The sequence below is a fragment of the Nerophis lumbriciformis genome, linkage group LG01, assembly GCF_033978685.3.
Source record: "Nerophis lumbriciformis linkage group LG01, RoL_Nlum_v2.1, whole genome shotgun sequence".
NCBI lineage: Eukaryota > Metazoa > Chordata > Actinopteri > Syngnathiformes > Syngnathidae > Nerophis > Nerophis lumbriciformis.
The window spans coordinates 70,570,521-70,592,500 of record NC_084548.2 but is presented as its reverse complement, the minus strand read 5'-3'; the positions used below and the strand labels follow the sequence as shown (position 1 = coordinate 70,592,500).

Below are 21,980 nucleotides of genomic sequence, written 5' to 3'. Positions count from 1 at the left end.
GGCTTCTGGGTATTTGTTCTGTTGTGTTTATGTTGTCTTACGGTGCGAAATGTGTTTGTCATTCTTGTTTGGTGTGGGTTCACAGTGTGGCGCATATTTGTAACAGTGTTAAACTTGTTTATACGGCCACCCTCCGTGTGACCTGTATGGCTGTTGACCAAGTATGCAGTGCATTCACTTGTGTGCAGAGGTGGGTAGTAACGCGCTACATTTACTCCGTTACATCTACTTGAGTAACTTTTGGGATAAATTGTACTTCTAAGAGTAGTTTTAATGCAACATACGTTTACTTTTACTTGAGTATATTTATAGAGAAGAAACGCTACTTTTACTCCGCTACTTTTATCTACATTCAGCTCGCTACTCGCTACTAATTTTTATCGATCTGTTAATGCACGCTTTGTTTGTTTTGGTCTGTCAGACAGACCTTCATAGTGCCTGCGTTTCAACAAATACAGTCACTGGTGACGTTCACTCCGTTCCACCAATCAGATGCAGTTACTGGTGACGTTGGACCAATCAAACAGAGCCAGGAGTCACATGACCTGACTTAAACAAGTTGAAAAACGTATTGGGGTGTTACCATTTAGTGGTCAATTGTAGGGAATATGTACTGTACTGTGCAATCTACTAATACAAGTTCCAATCAATCAATCAAAAGTGTGAAGGAAAAAAGACCATTTTGTTATTTCTTTTTTTTTTTTTTTTTTTTTTTTTTTTTTTTTTTTTTATAATGTCCTGTCCAGCTTCTCAGGCAAATCATATAGTTGATGTAGATGCCCATGTCGGCTGTTCAGATTTACTTTACAAAAGAGAAGTGTAGGATACTTCTCTTGTTGCCTTATTTGTATTTGACTTTATTAAATGTATTTATATTATCATTTAGTGCAGCCGGGCCGGAGCAGGAGGGGATAGAAAGAGAAAAAAAAAGAAGACAGAGGGGGAAATTGTGGGGACAAGAGGGGGATTAGACAGAGAGACAAAAACAACAACAGCAAACAACAACAACAACAATAGAGCAACATCAGCAAATATGACATGTACAAATATGATGGTAAAAGTAATAGCAAATAAGCAGTTAGCGAAAAATAAAAAATAATACAGAAATAACAATGAGCATTATTACACTACAAATGGATCAATACAAATACCAATAGAAAAAGCGCTATTGATAATGAACAATACCAATAATTTACCTTTATTATCAACAATACAGTTGTTTAAATGCAACAATACATATACGTAATGATAACGTGAGATACGAAAGAATGCAGAAAAATGGAGGGGGAGAAAGAGAAGCAACCTACATTAACCTTGTAGATTGTTATAGTCACAATAGGTTAAGCTTTGTCAGTGTGCCATGTGTTACACCCAGTTTACCCTAGGGCAACAACGTTAATATATGTTTGATGAAACGTGATTATGTGCATGAGTGTAAGTATGCATATGTACTTGTATATGTACAGAATGTGTATGTGTTTGTACAATGAATGTATATGTACAGAATGTGTATATGTGTTTGTACAATGAATGTATATGTACAGAATGTGTATATGTGTTTGTACAGTGAATGTATATGTACAGTATGTGTATGTGTATGTTTGTATATTGAATGTGCGTGTGGATGTACGAACATTAGGTAGGTAAATATGTACTGTATTTGTGTATGTATGTGGGAGCGTAGGTACCTATGTACGTTTGTGAGCATATGTGAATTTGCATGTACAATACATTCGACTCCCAGAGTGCGTGGGAGCCAGAGCACGGCCCCATCACCCCCGAGAGCCCAACCCACAAACAGGAGGCGTGGTGCCCAGGGAACCAGGGACCACCGCCCCCACGCAGCCAAGCCGGCCAGCGACAGGAACCCCAGAGCCCGACCCACCGTACCGCCCACAAGGGCCAGCAGAAGGCCGCAGACAGACGCACCCGGCAGAGGACAGGGCACGAGAAAAGCAGGGGACAGCCAGACCCCAAGCCAGCGAGAGACCACACCCCACACGGGAAGAAAGGCGAGACGCCCCGCCCGAGGGACCCAGAGACTCCCCGCAACCGGACGGGAAGACCGCCCCCGCCCCACCGGCAACCGGGCCCCCACGAGCCCACCCCCCACCCCCGGAGAGCGCGGCGAGGCCAGCCCCCGGCCACCCCACCCAAACCGGCCGCCGCAGGACCACCCAGGCACAGGGCCACGGGAACCACCCACCCCACCCGCAGGGACCCCAACGATGGAGATGGAACAACCAGCAACCGCCCCGCCGAGCCCCCCCCCTGAGGGAGGGGAAAATTAAAAAATAATATTAATAAAATATATTAAAAAATAAATAAATAAATAAATTAATTAATTAATTTAAAAAAAAAAGAATTAAAAGAAGATCACAGACATGCTGACAAACAAGGTCACTACCCCAGCAACTGGCCGACTCGCAGCACCTCGGAATACCTTGCAGCACCAAGCTACCACAATAGACGCAGGGACTAGGCCCAACAGGCCCCAACCAAGACGGGCACCCGGAAGGGATGGACAGCGGGACCCAGGAGCTCCAGACACGCAGTTCGGATGCAGTAGCCTGAGGCGTCGACCCCCGTCTGACAGGCAGGCCCAGAGCGTACCCCCAGAAATATACATACATACATACATATATACATACACATACACACATACACGTATACATACCCACACATACACATATATACATATACATACACATATGTACACATACACATATATAAACATACATACATACACACACATATACATACATATACACAGTTCGTCAGCCCCGACAGCCATCACGCGTGCGCGCTGCCATCAGTCACAACATCAGCCACACCCCTGCACCAGACCCAGCAGCCACGGGCGCCCACACCACAAACAAACGGCAGCAGAAACAGCAGCCGCAATAACCCCAGACAGCCAGCACCAGCCAATCAAATCAAAGCGATCAAAAAAAAAACTGCGACCAGCAACCACACGCCACCAGGGCCACGGAGACCAGCCGGCGCCAGCTCGCCGGTCAGCCCGAACGCCAACACGCAAACAAGAGACACCAACAACCCCCCCAACCAAAAGGCCCCCCACCCCAACCCAAACCCGCACAAACACACCACCGCCCAAACAACCGAGACACAGCATCCAGACCAGACACGGGGGCTGCGCCGCCACCACACCAAGTCACCAACAGAGACCCCACAGCGCAAGGTCGGGCCACACGGGCACGGACCCCATCCAACAGGAAGTGAGACCCGCGCGACGCCACACACAAATAAATAATAAGATTAAAAAAAATAAATAAAATAAAATAAAATAAAATAAAATAAAAAATAAAATTTAAAAAAAAAATAAAAAATAAAATAAAAATAAGTAAATAATAAAAATAAAAATAATAAATACATTAAAAATAAAAAAATAAATATATAACAATAATAAATGAATAAAAGCCTGGCAGGCCACCAGACCGCAGTCCCCGCCGGCCATTTTGTTATTTCAACCGTACATCCCGTCAAAAGCCTAAAGACTGACTGCACAGTTCCTGTCTTCACAATAAAAGTGCCGCTCCATCGCGCCTGCGCTTTCAAAATAAGAGTCTCCGAAAGCCTGCGCAAACAAGCTAGCAAGCTACGGAGTTTGCCGCCAATGTATTTCTTGTAAAGTGTATAAAAACGAATATGGAAGCTGGACATATAAGATGCCAAAAACCAACCACTTTCATGTGGTATTAGACAGAAAGGAGGAACTTTTTTTCTCCTCCATTTGAAAACCTGGACGTTTGTCATCACTACTGTCTGATTACAATCAATGCAAGTCATCACAATCAGGTAATACACCAACTTATATTCTTGTCTTCATGAAAGAAAGGAATCTATATGTGTTAAACATGCATGTATATTCATTAAAACACTATTAACATGTAAACAAAAACGGCAAAAAAATTAATATAAATTATATACTGTATATATCAATGTGTATATATATATATATATATATATATATATATATATATATGTATATATGTGTGTGTGTGTGTATATATATATATATATATATATATATATATATATATTTATGATATGTGTGTGTATGTTACTCATCAGTTACTCAGTACTTGAGTAGTTTTTTTACAACATACTTTTTACTTTTACTCAAGTAAATATTTGGGTGACTACTCCTTACTTTTACTTGAGTAATAAATCTCTAAAGTAACAGTACTCTTACTTGAGTACAATTTCTGGCTACTCTACCCACCTCTGTGCGTGTGTGTGAAAAGGCGTAGATATTATGTGACTGGGCCGGCACGCAAAGGCAGTGCCTTTTAAGGTTTATTTGGCACTCTGTACTTCTCCCTACGTCCGTGTACACAGCGGCGTTTTTTAAAAAGTCATGAATTGTACTTTTTGAAACCGATACCGATAATTTCCGATATTACATAGTATCGACTAGATACGCTCCTGTACTTGGTATCATTACAGTGGATGTCAGGTGTAGATCCACCCATGGCGTTTGTTTACATTGTGACGCCGGTGAGCTATTGTATCCTCCTACGGTGCGTAGTGAAGCATGTTTAGCTATTCCTCGTCCTCCAGTGATAATGCTACTTGTAAGAAACTCACTTTATTTGTCATCCTGGAGGCGAGGGTTAGTGATTTAGAAGTAGCTAAAACACTGCTGACCAGCTAGCCATGTCTTAAAACACCTCTTCCTGAGGCAGTATCTTTACTTTTTAGGCCAAAATGCGTCCGTTCTCCCTTTTCTGTCTACACACTGTGTCTGCTTGTAAGTACTCTGTGTGTGTGCGCTGCCGAACATGCTCCTCTGCTCGTAAAACCCTGCAACCGGGAACCGGTACTTTTCAAACAGAGTATAGTACCGTTTTTGATTCATTAGTACCGCGATACTGTACTAGAACCGGTATACTGTAGGGTTCCGGAAGGGACAAGCGGTAGAAAATGGATGCATGGTTAGCATGTCTGACAGAGCATTTTCAACACGACCCACAGGGGGGCGCCACTCATTACCAAAGACTATAAAAATGGGAGCCATTACCTCCCTGCTTGGCACTCAGCATCAAGGGTTGGAATTGGGGGTTAAATCACCAAAAATTATTCCAAGGCGTGGCCACCGCTGCTGCCCACTGCTCCCCTCACCTCCTAGGGGGGTGAAAAAGGGGATGGGTGAAATGCAGAGGACAAATTTCACCACACCTAGTGTGTGTGTGTGATAATCATTGGCACTTTAACTTTAACTTAACTTAACACAACGTGTCAACAAAACGACTCGGGTGGAACACAAAGTCGTCTGCAGGAGTTTCCACGCCGCCGTGTAAATTCGCCGCGGCGAGGAACTCTGTGGCCGCGTTTTGGCCCGGGTTCGCTTGCAGACGCGGGCGGCCCTTAATCACGGCGGAATAGGTCATTTGCACGAGCAGTTAACGGGCCTCCTGAAGAATCAATTTGCTTTTGTCACTCTGCGGCCAATGATGGTTGTAAACACATCACGTTGAGGCCAGAAAAGCCTTGAACGCAGCACTAAGTCGATGGCCTGTCGTCAATCACACGCTGCAGTCTGCTCCTTTTAGTCCAGCACCACTGCAACAACATACTGCTTTTCTCTCAAAAATCTGAATTAAAGATGAAATATGATACTTTTTGACATAACAAATCAGATTAGAGTAACTTTTATGCAAGCATGTAATAATTTGCCTTGTACATTATACACACTTGCATTATCTGACCTCACACTCTTCATATCTATGTCTTTTTTTTTGTAAAAGAAAAGTAAAATTGAGTAATAATGCTTTCTAAATTCATGGCATTTGTATGCATTATAAATATGTTTGTTTTATTTTGTACATTTATAAGGCCCAAGCTGTTTGTTTACATGCTTTTTTTTAATTTCTCTTTGCTATTTGGGCTTATTGGACCCCTAATTAGAATAAAAACTAAGAATCATCTTTTGATATGATGTACTTAGTCCATAAGTACACAAACGTGTACTTCATGTTTAGTGACATGCTAATTCTTGTTTTTACACTCCCCCCCCCCAAATTCCTCTCTTCTGACGCCACCAGATGGCAGTATAAGTGTCCACATAAGTGGCCATAAGACCCCAATTCAGAAGTGTACACAATTTTGGAAATAAGAGCTAAAAAGGTGCTGTCCACGCATGTGGCCACTAAACCTTTCGAGGTTTAAAGATGAAATAAGCTACTATTTGATGATAATTTGTTATAACAAGTCAGATTAGAGTAACTTCTTATGCTTGCATGTAATACTTTGCCTTGTACATTATATACACTTGCGTTATCTGACCTCACACTCTTCATGTTTGCCGTTATCTCCCACACACACTTTGTATTTTCATGTCTTTTTCTGTAAAAGAAAAGTACAATTTAGTAATAATGCTTTCTAAATTCATAGCATGTGTATGCATTATAAATATGTTTGTTTTATTTTGTACATTTATAAGGCCCAAGCTGTTTGTTTACATGCTTTTTTTTTAATTTCTCTTTGCTATTTGGGCTTATTGGACCCTAATTAGAATAAAAACTAAGAATCATCTTTTGATATGATGTACTTAAGTCCATAAGTACACAAATGTGTACTTCATGTTTAGTGACATGCTAATTCTTATTTTTACACTTTTTTCCCCCTCAAATTCCTCTCTTCTGACACCACCAGATGGCAGTATAAGTGTCCACATAAGTGGCCATAAGACCCCAATTCAGAAGTGTACACAATTTTGGAAATAAGAGCTAAAAAGGTGCTGTCCACGCATGTGGCCACTAAACCTTTCGAGGTTTAAAGATGAAATAAGCTACTATTTGATGATAATTTGTTATAACAAGTCAGATTAGAGTAACTTCTTATGCTTGCATGTAATACTTTGCCTTGTACATTATATACACTTGCGTTATCTGACCTCACACTCTTCATGTTTGCCGTTATCTCCCACACACACTTTGTATTTTCATGTCTTTTTCTGTAAAAGAAAAGTACAATTTAGTAATAATGCTTTCTAAATTCATGGCTTTTGTATGCATTATAAATATGTTTGTTTTATTTTGTACATTTATAAGGCCCAAGCTGTTTGTTTACATGCTTTTTTTTTTATTTCTCTTTGCTATTTGGGCTTATTGGACCCTACTTAGAATAAAAACTAAGAATCATCTTTTGATATTATGTACTTAAGTCAATAAGTACACAAATGTGTACTTCATGTTTAGTGACATGCTAATTCTTAGTTTTACACCACCCCCCCCCCCCCCCACAAAATTCCTCTCTTCTGACACCACCAGATGGCAGTATCAGTATAAGTGTCCACATAAGTGGCCATAAGACCCCAATTCAGTGGTGTACACAATTTTGGAAATAAGAGCTAGAAAGGTGCTGTCCACGCATGTGGCCACTAAACCTTTAGAGGTTTAAAGATGAAATATGCTACTATTTGATGATCATTTGTTATAAAAAATCAGATTAGAGTAACTTCTTATGCATAGTTGTAATACTTTGCCTTGTACATTATACACACTCGCGTTATCTGACCTCACACTCTTCATGTTTGCCGTTATCTCCCACACAGTTTGTATTTTTATGTCTTTTTTGTAAAAGAAAAGTAAAATTGAGTAATAATGCTTTCTAAATTCATGGAATTTGTATGCATTATAAATATGTTTTTTTTATTTTGTACATTTATAAGGCCCAAGCTGTTTGTTTACATGCTTTTTTTTTAATTTCTCTTTGCTATTTGGGCTTATTGGACCCTAATTAGAATAAAAACCAAGAATCATATTTTGATATGATGTACTTAAGTCCATAAGTACACAAATGTGTACTTCATGTTTAGTGACATGCTAATTCTTATTTTTACACTTTTTTCCCCCCCAAATTCCTCTCTTCTGACGCCACCAGATGGCAGTATAAGTGTCCACATAAGTGGCCATAAGACCCCAATTCAGAAGTGTACACAATTTTGGAAATAAGAGCTAAAAAGGTGCTGTCCACGCATGTGGCCACTAAACCTTTCGAGGTTTAAAGATGAAATAAGCTACTATTTGATGATAATTTGTTATAACAAGTCAGATTAGAGTAACTTCTTATGCTTGCATGTAATACTTTGCCTTGTACATTATACACACTTGCGTTATCTGACCTCACACTCTTCATGTTTGCCGTTATCTCCCACACACTTTGTATTTTCATGTCTTTTTCTGTAAAAGAAAAGTACAATTTAGTAATAATGCTTTCTAAATTCATGGCTTTTGTATGCATTATAAATATGTTTGTTTTATTTTGTACATTTATAAGGCCCAAGCTGTTTGTTTACATGCTTTTTTTTTTTTCTCTCTTTGCTATTTGGGCTTATTGGACCCTACTTAGAATAAAAACTAAGAATCATCTTTTGATATTATGTACTTAAGTCCATAAGTACACAAAAGTGTACTTCATGTTTAGTGACATGCTAATTCTTATTTTTACACTTTTTTTCACCTCAAATTCCTCTTTTCTGACGCCACCAGATGGCAGTATAAGTGTCCACATAAGTGGCCATAAGACCCCAATTCAGTAGTATACACAATTTTGGAAATAAGAGCTAAAAAGGTGCTGTCCACGCATGTGGCCGCTAAACCTTTAGAGGTTTAAAGATGAAATATGCTACTATTTGATGATAACTTGTTATAACAAATCAGATTAGAGTAACTTCTTATGCATGCATGTAATACTTTGCCTTGTACATTATACACACTTGCGTTATCTGACCTCACACTCTTCATGTTTGCCGTTATCTCCCACACACTTTGTTATTTCATGTCTTTTTTTGTAAAAGAAAAGTAAAATTGAGTAATAATGCTTTCTAAATTCATGGCATTTGTATGCATTATAAATATGTTTGTTTTATTTTGTACATTTATAAGGCCCAAGCTGTTTGTTTACATGCTTTTTTTTATTTCTCTTTGCTATTTGGACTTATTGGACCCTAATTAGAATAAAAACTAAGAATCATCTTTTGATATTATGTACTTAAGTCCATAAGTACACAAAAGTGTACTTCATGTTTAGTGACATGCTAATTCTTATTTTTACACCCCCCCCCCCCCCCCCCCCAAATTCCTCTCTTCTGACGCCACCAGATGGCAGTATAAGTGTCCACATAAGTGGCCATAAGACCCCAATTCAGTGGTATACACAATTTTGGAAATAAGAGCTAAAAAGGTGCTGTCCACGCATGTGGCCACTAAACCTTTAGAGGTTTAAAGATGAAATATGCTACTATTTGATGATCATTTGTTATAACGAATCAGATTAGAGTAACTTCTTATGCATAGTTGTAATACTTTGCCTTGTACATTATACACACTCGCGTTATCTGACCTCACACTCTTCATGTTTGCCGTTATCTCCCACACACTTTGTATTTTCACGTCTTTTTTTTGTAAAAGAAAAGTCAAATTTAGTAATAATGCTTTCTAAATTCATGGAATTTGTATGCATTATAAATATGTTTGTTTTATTTTGTACATTTATAAGGCCCAAGCTGTTTGTTTACATGCTTTTTTTAAATTTCTCTTTGCTATTTGGGCTTATTGGACCCCTAATTAGAATAAAAACTAATAATCATCTTTTGATATGATGTACTTAGTCCATAAGTACACAAATGTGTACTTCATGTTTAGTGACATGCTAATTCTTATTTTTACACTGCCCCGCCCCCCCCCCCAATTCATCTCTTCTGACACCACCAGATGGCAGTATAAGTGTCCACATAAGTGGCCATAAGACCCCAATTCAGTAGTGTACACAATTTTGGAAATAAGAGCTGAAAAGGTGCTGTCCATGCATGTTGCCACTAAACCTTAAGGGGTTTAAAGATGAAATATGCTACTATTTCATGATAATTAGTTATAACAAATTAGATTAGAGTAACTTCTTATGCATGCATGTAATACTTTGCCTTGTACATTATACACACTCGCGTTATCTGACCTCACACTCTTCATGTTTGCCGTTATCTCCCACACACTTTGTATTTTCATGTCTTTTTTTTGTAAAAGAAAAGTAAAATTGAGTAATAATGCTTTCTAAATTCATGGCATTTGTATGCATTATAAATATGTTTGTTTTATTTAGTACCTTTATAACCTCTTAAGGCCCAAGCTGTTTGTTTACATGCTTTTTTCTCTCTCTCTCTTTGCTATTTGGGCTTATTGGACCCTAATTAGAATAAAAACTAAGAATCATCTTTTGATATGATGAACTTAAGTCCATAAGTACACAAAGGTGTACTTCATGTTTAGTGACATGCTAATTCTTATTTTTACACTTTTTTCCCCCCAAATTCCTCTCTTCTGACACCACCAGATGGCAGTATAAGTGTCCACATAAGTGGCCTTAAGACCCCAATTCAGTAGTGTACACAATTTTGGAAATAAGAGCTAAAAAGGTGCTGTCCACGCATGTGGCCACTAAACCTTAAGGGGTTTAAAGATGAAATATGCTACTATTTGATGATAATTTGTTATAACAAATCAGATTACAGTAACTTCTTATGCATGCATGTAATACTTTGCCTTGTACATTATACACACTCGCGTTATCTGACCTCACACTCTTCATGTTTGCCGTTATCTCCCACACACTTTGTATTTTCATGTCTTTATTTTGTAAAAGAAAAGTAAAATTGAGTAATAATGCTTTCTAAATTCATGGAATTTGTATGCATTATAAATATGTTTGTTTTATTTTGTATCTTTATAATCTCTTAAGGCCCAAGCTGTTTGTTTACGTGCTTTTTTTAAATTTCTCTTTGCTATTTGGGCTTATTGGACCCTAATAGAATAAAAACTAAGAATCATCTTTTGATATGATGTACTTAGTCCATAAGTACACAAATGTGTACTTCATGTTTAGTGACATGCTAATTCTTATTTTTACACTTTTCCCCCCCCAAATTGCTCTCTTCTGACGCCACCAGATGGCAGTATAAGTGTCCACATAAGTGGCCATAAGACCCCAATTCAGTGGTATACACAATTTTGGAAATAAGAGCTAAAAAGGTGCTGTCCACGCATGTGGCCACTAAACCTTTAGAGGTTTAAAGATTAAATATGCTACTATTTGATGATAATTTGTTAAAACGAATCAGATTAGAGTAACTTTTATGCAAGCATGTAATACTTTGCCTTGTACATTATACACACTCGCATTATCTGACCTCACACTCTTCATGTTTGCCGTTATCTCCCACACACTTTGTATTTTCATGTCTTTTTTTGTAAAGGAAAAGTACAATTTAGTAATAATGCTTTCTAAATTCATGGCTTTTGTATGCATTATAAATATGTTTGTTTTATTTTGTACATTTATAAGGCCCAAGCTGTTTGTTTACATGCTTTTTTTTTTTTTTTCTCTTTGCTATTTGGGCTTATTAGACCCTAATTAGAATAAAAACTAAGAATCATATTTTGATATGATGTACTTAGTCCATAAGTACACAAACGTGTACTTCATGCGAATTCTTATTTTTACACTTTTTTTCCTACCAAATTCTATTGTATGTTATACTCTTCTGACGCCACCAGATGGCAGTATAAGTGTCCACATAAGTGGCCATAAGACCCCAATTCAGTGGTGTACACAATTTTGGAAATAAGAGCTAAAAAGGTGCTGTCCACGCATGTGGCCACTAAGCCTTTAGAGGTTTAAAGATGAAATATGCTACTATTTGATGATAATTAGTTATAACAAATTAGATTAGAGTAACTTCTTATGCATGCATTTAATACTTTGCCTTGTACATTATACACACTCGCGTTATCTGACCTCACACTCTTCATGTTTGCCGTTATCTCCCACACACTTTGTATTTTCATGTCTTTTTTTTGTAAAAGAAAAGTAAAATTTAGTAATAATGCTTTCTAAATTCATGGCATTTGTATGCTCTATAAATATGTTTGTTTTATTTTGTACCTTTAGAACCTCTTAAGGCCCAAGCTGTTTGTTTACGTGCTTTTCTTGTATTTCTCTTTGCTTTTTGGGCTTATTGGACCCTAAATAGAATAAAAACTAACAATCATCTTTTGATACGATGTACTTAGTCCATAAGTACACAAATGTGTACTTCATGTTTAGTGACATGCTAATTCTTAGTTTTACACCCCCCTCCCCCCACATAATTCCTCTCTTCTGACACCACCAGATGGCAGTATCAGTATAAGTGTCCACATAAGTGGCCATAAGACCCCAATTCAGTGGTGTACACAATTTTGGAAATAAGAGCTAGAAAGGTGCTGTCCACGCATGTGGCCACTAAACCTTTAGAGGTTTAAAGATTAAATATGCTACTATTTGATGATCATTTGTTATAAAAAATCAGATTAGAGTAACTTCTTATGCATAGTTGTAATACATTGCCTTGTACATTATACACACTCGCGTTATCTGACCTCACACTCTTCATGTTTGCCGTTATCTCCCACACAGTTTGTATTTTTATGTCTTTTTTGTAAAAGAAAAGTAAAATTGAGTAATAATGCTTTCTAAATTCATGGAATTTGTATGCATTATAAATATGTTTTTTTTATTTTGTACATTTATAAGGCCCAAGCTGTTTGTTTACATGCTTTTTTTTTTATTTCTCTTTGCTATTTGGGCTTATTGGACCCTAATTAGAATAAAAACTAAGAATCATCTTTTGATATGATGTACTTAGTCCATAAGTACACAAACGTGTACTTCATGTTTAGTGGCATGCTAATTCTTGTTTTTACACTTTTTTCCCCCCCAAATTCCTCTCTTCTGACCCCACCAGATGGCAGTATTAGTGTCCACATAAGTGGCCATAAGACCCCAATTCAGTAGTATACACAATTTTGGAAATAAGAGCTAAAAAGGTGCTGTCCACGCATGTGGCCGCTAAACCTTTAGAGGTTTAAAGATGAAATATGCTACTATTTGATGATAACTTGTTATAACAAATCAGATTAGAGTAACTTCTTATGCATGCATGTAATACTTTGCCTTGTACATTATACACACTCGCGTTATCTGACCTCACACTCTTGATGTTTGCCGTTATCTCCCACACACTTTGTATTTTCATGTCTTTTTGTTTTTTTTAAAGAAAAGTAAAATTTAGTAATAATGCTTTCTAAATTCATGGCATTTGTATGCATTATAAATATGTTTGTTTTATTTAGTACCTTTATAACCTCTTAAGGCCCAAGCTGTTTGTTTACATGCTTTTTTTTTATTATTTCTCTTTGCTATTTGGGCTTATTGGACCCTACTTAGAATAAAAACTAAGAATCATCTTTTGATATGATGTACTTAGTCCATAAGTACACAAACGTGTACTTCATGTTTAGTGGCATGCTAATTCTTATTTTTACACTTTTTTTCCACCAAATTCCATTGTATGTTATACTCTTCTGACGCCACCAGATGGCAGTATAAGTGTCCACATAAGTGGCCATAAGACCCCATTTCAGTAGTGTACACGATTTTGGAAATAAGAGCTGAAAAGGTGCTGTCCACGCATGTGGCCACTAAACCTTTAGAGGTTTAAAGATGAAATATGCTACTATTTGATGATAATTTGTTATAACAAATCAGATTAGAGTAACTTATTATGCATGCATGTAATACTTTGCCTTGTACATTATACACACTCGCATTATCTGACCTCACACTCTTCATGTTTGCCGTTATCTCCCACACAATATGTATTTTCATGTCTTTTTTTGTAAAAGAAAAGTACAATTTAGTAATAATGCTTTCTAAATTCATGGCATTTGTATGCATTATAAATATGTTTGTTTTATTTTGTACCTTTATAACCTCTTAAGGCCCAAGCTGTTTGTTTACATGCTTTTTTTTTATTTCTCTTTGCTATTTGGGCTTATTGGACCCTAATTAGAATAAAAACTAAGAATCATCTTTTGATATGATGTACTTAGTCCATAAGTACACAAACGTGTACTTTATGTTTAGTGACATGCTAATTCTTATTTTTACACTTTTTTTCCTACCAAATTCCATTGTATGTTATACTCTTCTGACGCCACCAGATGGCAGTAGAAGTGTCCACATAAGTGGCCATAAGACCCCAATTCAGTAGTGTACACAATTTTGGAAATAAGCTAAAAGGTGCTGTCCACGCATGTGGCCACTAAGGCCTTTATTAAATGAATATTTCAATGTATTTTAATAATAATAATAGTAATAATTATATGCAATGCACTTCAACAATTGTATGTTATTTTTATCTATCGGGGACGGCGTGGCGCTGTTGTGAGAGTGGCCGTGCCAGCAACCTGAGGGTTCTTGGTTCGATCCCCACCTTCTACCAACCTCGTCACGTCCGTTGTGTCCTTGAGCGAGACACTTCACCCTCGCTCCTGATAGTTCGTGGTTAGGGCCTTGCGTGGCAGCTCCCGCCATCAGTGGGTGAATGTGGAAATAGTGTCAAAGCGCTTTGAGTACCTTGAAGGTAGAAAAGCACTATACACGTGTTCAGGTTCAAACACTGATGACATTTATTAAACAAGACAAGAAACAAGGAATTAAACAGAGACAGAATAAAATTTGGCTCAATTGAGGAGAAACGCATACACCTGTACCCTTGTACAGTGTCACCACGCTCTGACGAAAGATTGTACGCCTCCTCTTTTATTTGGACTTTCCCTGATTACATGGCAACAGCTGTTTCTAAGGGAGGGGGGTCGTAAACAGCCATCACCTTTGATTATTGGACAATAACTGACAAGTCTTTTTTGCCAGTCCAAATGCATTCGCTATTTTTCGTAGTCTTCCCTCGTCCACGGGAGCCCGCATTCCTGTTGTCTCTCCTTCGACAAATGGACAAAGTTTTTCGCTAAGTAGAATCACAGCTGACCTGGACATTCAAATGTTCTATTGCCGTTCGGCTGGCACAACACACTCCAGGCTGCCGTTCTTCCAGGCCTTATCCAAAACTGTCTATTGCTATGTTGCCGTCTGCGATGTGTTGTATCCCAAATAGCTGCAATCACGCATTTCCTTCTCTTAAGGTATTTAATGTGTGATTTCCAAAAGCGTCTGTACATGGAGAAGACGGAGAACCCATCTTTCTAGTGGTTGCCGCCGAGTTACCGAACGGGTTGTTATGAAGCTGGCTGTGGCCCGTTCTTTCTGATGTCACTTCCTCTCCGAACTCAGTTTGTAAACGATCAATGAGTCTATACAAAGCTAAGAGCCGGGTGATTCCAGAAATAGACGGCGCACTTACCCGTGTAAAACATTGTCCCTTAAACGGTGATTTAGTCTGGCTGAAACGAGGCTTAGGCTAAATAATTATTTGTTTAAGGGGTTATCTGGCTTAGTGTAGACATGGCCTAAGAGGACTGTCTGGACGGTGGAACGGTTGAAGTGGGTTGAAAAATGTGGGCGGAGTAGTCGGAAAACCGAGAATTCTGGGAATTCCTGGAATTTTTTTGAACTTGGAAAAATTATAGATTGAATGTTCAGGGTAAGTGGAATGTGTTGAAGGTGGAATGGTTTGAATCGGTAGAAAAATGTGGAAATGGTGGAAGTTTGAAAAATGGCCAATTCATTTTGAATGGGAAAAATGTCCCGAAAAACCTGGAATTCTGGGAAATGTGGAAATTTGTCAAGGGAATGCCCGCGATTCCCGAATAGGCTGAACAGTTTGAAGTTGAAACAGTTTGAATCGGATGAAAAACGTGGAACGTAGAGCACACCAAAATCTGGAGAAGAAGAAGAAATAGATTAATTTTAGTGCAGAAAAACCATATGTGTGAATTCACACAACTAACTCTAATATTTGTAAACAACAGCTGACATCTTTGCAAATTCTTCCTTTTAATCAGCAGAAGTATCTGACAACAGCACCCTCTGCTGGTAGCTTCTAACTATTGCGCGCCATTTCATGCCGTGGCGCTCCCAAACTCAAAAAATAACCTGAATCCGATTATGAAGATCATTAACGTCTCGCTGTCTTTCTTTTCAGTGTACGTGCCCGACGATGAAGACGCCACCCTTCAAGACGCCGTCACGGAGGAAGACTGCGAGACCGACGCCCTGACGGAGGAAGAATGCTCGGAGAAGACCAGCCCCAAAGTGTCGGAGGACCGCGAGCTGGACAACAGGAGCAGTAACAGTTACAGCAACCAGAACTCTCCAGCCAGCCTCCTGTCCATCCAGGAGGCGGAGCTAGAGTCGCACCTCAGCGACACATGTGACAGACTCTCTGACTTCAAGAACTTGGAGGGCCTTCAGGACGATGAGGGTTGCAAGCGCAAGGACGAGACGGGCAGCAGCTTGCAGAAAATGCGTGCGGCGTATGCAAACTTACTCTCGGACTCCTACTGGACGGCAGTGGGGACGGACTTGAAAGCGGGTAAAACCACCAGCAAAGCCAACTGCGACAGCACCAACGGCAGTGCCAAGAGTGACTTCGACTGGCACCAGGACGCGCTGTCCAAGACCCTGCGGCACACGCTGTCCCCGAAGCCCATGTCCAAACCCAATCTGTTCAGTTCCGTGCACCTGTACCGGCAGAGCAGCAAACCCTCCGGCTCGGTGTTCACGGGCGCCAGTCGCTTCCGCTGTAAGGACTGCAGCGCCGCTTACGACACCTTGGTCGAGCTGACGGTGCACATGAACAAGAGCGGTCACTACCACGACAACAATCACAGCAAAGAAAACACTTCCTCTGCCTCGTCGTCTAAGTCAAGGAAGCGAAGCTTGCAGGATTTGGAAGGGAAGGAGGACGCACAAAAAGTCTTAAAGTGCATGTTCTGTGGTCATTCCTTCGACTCGCTCCAGGATTTGAGCGTCCACATGATCAAAACAAAGCATTACCAAAAAGTGCCTTTAAAAGAGCCAATCCCAGTCCTCACCCAGAAACTGCTGCCACCTGCAAAGAAGCGGGCCTTCGAGAGCGCCAGGCCGTGTTCCCCGGACTCTACCACAGGGGTGGCCGGGTACGGCGACGCCCACCGAACCGGTGCTGCGTCCAACGGCAACAACAACCGCTACGGCTATCAGAACGGCGCCAGTTACACGTGGCAGTTTGAGACGTGCAAGTCTCAGATCCTGAAGTGCATGGAGTGTGGCAGCTCCCATGAGACCTTGCAGCAGCTCACCACGCACATGATGGTGACGGGACATTTCATCAAAGTCACTAACTCCGCTTCCAAGAAGGGCAAACAGCTGGCGCTCGACCCCTTGGCGGTGGAAAAGATCCAAGGGATAGCCGAGCCCCCCTCTGAAGCTGATGAAGACAAGATGTCTCCTAAGAACGTCTCCCTTGGAGGTAGTGAGGGGGACGTGGAAGAAGGTTCCTTCAAAGCTGACGAAAGTGAAACGAAAGAGGAAAAGCTGGAGAGCGAAGATCAAAAGACAGGAAACTTTAAGTACCCTTATCTCCGAGAGGAAGATCTAGAACAGGACTCTGGCGGAGGCGGGGACATCCTTAAGTCTTTAGCCAACACGGTGGCGTCGGCCATCAACAAAGCACAAACAGGAACACCGAGCTGGAGCGCCTACCCGAGCATCCACGCCGCCTATCAGCTTTCTGGCATCATCAACAGCGTCCCCGTTTCTGCCTCCGCGTTGCCGCTCACTCAGCTCAAGCCGGCGTTCAACAACCAAAAGCTGCGGCCAATCGCCCCTAAGGGACAGAACCACGAAGCTGCAGACCTGGACCATAAGGACAGCGACGTCAAACAAGATGCGATCGGTGAGGGCAAAGCCGGCCAGGGTCCAAAGCTGGATCTGATGGACACAGACGACAGTGACTGTCAGGAGGACTCTTCCTTCTCGTCAAAGCCTGACGTCAATGACGGAAGCGAGGCGGTCAAAGCAAAAATGAGCCCAGATTTCTCTGACGGAGGCAAGACTCTGAGCCCCGACGCTCTGGATTTCCTTGCCGTAAACCCTCTCAGCGCGCTGCAGTCAGTCCTGAACAATCACCTCGGCAAAGCCAATAAGCCCAAGAACTCACGGTTAGAGAAACTATCTTCCCACGCTCACTCCATTTTTGTGAATCAGAAGCCAACGCTAATACTCGCTAACGTTGCGAGGAATAAGCCGAGAAATAGCTTTCTCTTTGCAAGGGATGACCAGCCCATAGACCTGACTAAGTCCAAACACAGCAAGCCGAGGCCCTCGCTGCCCGCCAAGTACGCTCTGTCTGACATCGCTGACATGGTCAAAGTTCTCCCCAAAGCCACTACGCCAAAACCCCCCGTAACGTCCAGACTCCCCGCCATGAAACTGGAATCCGACGTCAGGCGCTTCGAAGACGTCTCCGGCGAAGTTTACTCGGTCCACAAGCGCAAGGGCCGCCAGTCCAACTGGAACCCTCGCCACCTTCTCATCCTGCAGGCTCAGTTCGCGTCCAGCCTCTTCCTCACCTCGGAGGGCAAGTACCTGCTGTCCGACCTGGGCCCTCAGGAGCGCATGCACATCTCCAAGTTCACCGGTCTCTCCATGACCACCATAAGCCACTGGCTGGCCAATGTCAAGTACCAGCTGCGCAAAACCGGCGGCACCAAGTTCCTGAAGAACATGGACACGGGACACCCGGTCTTCTACTGCAACGACTGCGCGTCGCAGTTCAGGTCGCCGGCCGCCTTCATCGCCCACCTGGAGTCGCACCTGGGCTTCCAGATCAAAGACATGTGCAAGATGGCCGTGGAACACCACGGCAAGGCGGAGGAGGCGGAGCTCCCCAAGGGACTCGGCGCCCGGCCGTCCGAGACCACGCTCCCGGACGAGGACGCCGACTCCAAGTTCAAATGTAAGCTGTGCTGTCGGACATTCGCCAGCAATCACGCCGTCAAGCTCCATTTGAGCAAGACGCACAGCAAGTCCCCCGACAACCACTCGCAGTACGTGGAGATGGACAAGGACTAGTTCTGGGCACACTTTTATTTATGGAACACAAACACGGGTCGGACATTTCTACTCCCCCCCCCACGCCCGCAGTTAGCGTCGTGTAGTGCGCCTCGTGACCATGAGTTCCACCGGCGCTTGAAGAAACTGAAACGCTGACCTTTGCATGACTACTATTTATTATTTGTATCGACTGTACTTTGAAGGCCACGTCATGGTAAATATTTGGAATACACACCACAAATATTTGGAATACACACATCTGACACCTGCTTCCGGTCGCCATAATAGAGAAAAAAAAAAAAGCACTTTAATAAATGTTTAATCAGCAATTTGGATTCTCGGAAAGAAGCGAAACTATTTAGACGGAGAAAAAAAAAAAACATGCAAGAAAAACCTGTGATACCTGCACCTTTTTTTACCTGTTCAAATAAAGACTTAACATTTGATAACAGCTTGTCTTCTCTTTTTACGTCATTCATTTATGTATTTGTTTACAGGCGCCCCCTAGTGACTTGTATAAGGTAGTGCAACAGCAATATGTGTTTGTATTTTGAAAAGAAGCCAAAGCTGGGCAAATATTTTGACTCGGGGGTTCACGTTGAGAGAAAAAAATGTGTCAATGTGTGTATAAATGACATGTACACATTTAGCTGTACTAATCTACTGTACAGTATGTGTGTTTGGGTCCCTTTTTTTTTCCAGGAACACCAATACCAAAAGTCAAAATGTTCAGTTTCTAAACAAGTTATGACAGACTACCTCAAAAAAACGGAATGGAATTGTACCGTTTTTTACTGAATGGGACACCCAAAATGTTCACGAAAACAAAGAAAGTGGGATTTACAATATTAACTATGAACAATAAAACACTGAATATTAACAACATATGAACATATTTTCAAGAAAATCAAGAAAAACACAACAAAAATGTGAAAAACAGCAAAATATGAATGCAAAGTGTAAGAAAACACCTATGATATGATATATTATCACGTATAAATCTGCTTCTGTATCGCTGTACAGTATGTGTGTTTGGGTCCCTTTTTTTCCAGGAACACTAATACCAAAAGTCACAATGTCCGATAGAATTCTAAAAACGTTATGACAGACTCTTAAAAAAACGGAATGGAATTTCACAGTTTTTTACTGAATGGGACACCCAAAATGTACATGAAAATAAAGAAAGTGGGATTTACAATATTAACTATGAACAATAAAACACTGAATATTAACAACATATGCACATATTTTCAAGAAAGACAACAAAAAATGTAAAAACCAGCAAAATATGAATGCAGAGTGTAATAAACACCTACAATATGATATTATCACGTATAAATCTGCTTCTGTATCGCTGTACAGTATGTGTGTTTGGGTCCCTTTTTTTCCAGGAACACTAATACCAAAAGTCACAATGTCCGATAGAATTCTAAAAACGTTATGACAGACTCTTAAAAAAACGGAATGGAATTTCACAGTTTTTTACTGAATGGGACACCCAAAATGTACATGAAAATAAAGAAAGTGGGATTTACAATATTAACTATGAACAATAAAGCACTGAATATTAACAACATATGCACATATTTTCAAGAAAGACAACAAAAAATGTAAAAACCAGCAAAATATGAATGCAGAGTGTAATAAACACCTACAATATGATATTATCACGTATAAATCTGCCTCTGTATCGCTGTACAGTATGTGTGTTTGGGTCCCTTTTTTTCAGGAACACCAATACCAAAAGTCACAATGTCCGATAGAATTCTAAAAAAAATTATGACAAACCACCTCAAAAAAACGGAATGGAATTTTACAGTTTTTTACTGAATGGGACACCCAAAATGTTCACGAAAATAAAGAAAGTGGGATTTACAATATTAACTATGAACAATAAAACACTGAATATTAACAACATATGAACATATTTTCAAGAAAATCAAGAAAAACACAACAAAAAATGTAAAAAAACAGCAAAATATGAATGCAGAGTGTAATAAACACCTACAATATGATATATTATCACGTATAAATCTGCTTCTGTATCGCTGTACAGTATGTGTGTTTGGGTCCCTTTTTTTCAGGAACACTAATACCAAAAGTTACAATGTCCGATAGAGTTCTAAAAACGTTGTGACAGACCACCTCAAAAAACTGAATGGAAGTTTACGTTTTTTTACTGAATGGGACACCCAAAACTTTCACAAAAATAAAGAAAGTGGGATTTACAATATTAACTATGAACAATAAAACACTGAATATTAACAACATATGAACATATTTTCAAGAAAAACACAACAAAAATGTAAAGAACAGCAAAATATGAATGCAGAGTGTAATAAACACCTACAATATGATATATTATCACGTATAAATCTGCTTCTGTATCGCTGTACAGTATGTGTGTTTGGGTCCCTTTTTTTCAGGAACACTAATACCAAAAGTCACAATGTCCGATAGAATTCTAAAAACGTTATGACAGACCACCTCAAAAACAACGGAATGGAATTTTACAGTTTTTTACTGAATGGGACACCCAAAATGTTCACAAAAATAAAGAAAGTGGGATTTACAATATTAACTATGAACCATAAAACACTGAATATTAACAACATATTAACATATTTTCAAGAAAATCACAACAAAAAATGTAAAAAACAGCAAAATATGAATGCAAAGTGTATTAAAAACCTACGATATATTATCACATATAAATCTACTTCTGTATCGCTGTACAGTATGTGTGTTTGGGTCCTTTTTTCCAGGAACACTAATACCAAAAGTCATAATGTCCGATTTCTAAAAACGTTATGACAGACTCTTAAAAAAAACGGAATGGAATTTTACAGTTTTTTACTGAATGGGACACCCAAAATGTACATGAAAATAAAGAAAGTGGGATTTACAATATTAACTATGAACAATAAAACACTGAATATTAACAACATATGAACATATTTTCAAGAAAAACAAAACAAATGTAAAAAACAGCAAAATATGAATGCAAAGTGTAAGAAAAACCTACGATATGATATATTATCACGTATAAATCTGCTTCTGTATCGCTGTACAGTATATGTGTT

General features: G+C 39.8%; 1 protein-coding gene across 1 annotated transcript in view; it reads left to right on the top strand.

The window, feature by feature from the left end:
• The window catches only part of tshz2 (teashirt zinc finger homeobox 2), a 166,495-nt gene extending 147,147 nt beyond the window's left edge, over positions 1 to 19,348 (top strand). The window contains exon 2 of the mRNA XM_061925330.1: positions 16,004 to 19,348. Coding sequence (XP_061781314.1) covers positions 16,004 to 18,915 — 2,912 coding nt within the window. The 3' untranslated portion in view covers positions 18,916 to 19,348. The remainder of the gene's footprint in view (positions 1 to 16,003) is intronic.
• The last annotated feature ends 2,632 nt before the right edge of the window (positions 19,349 to 21,980 follow it).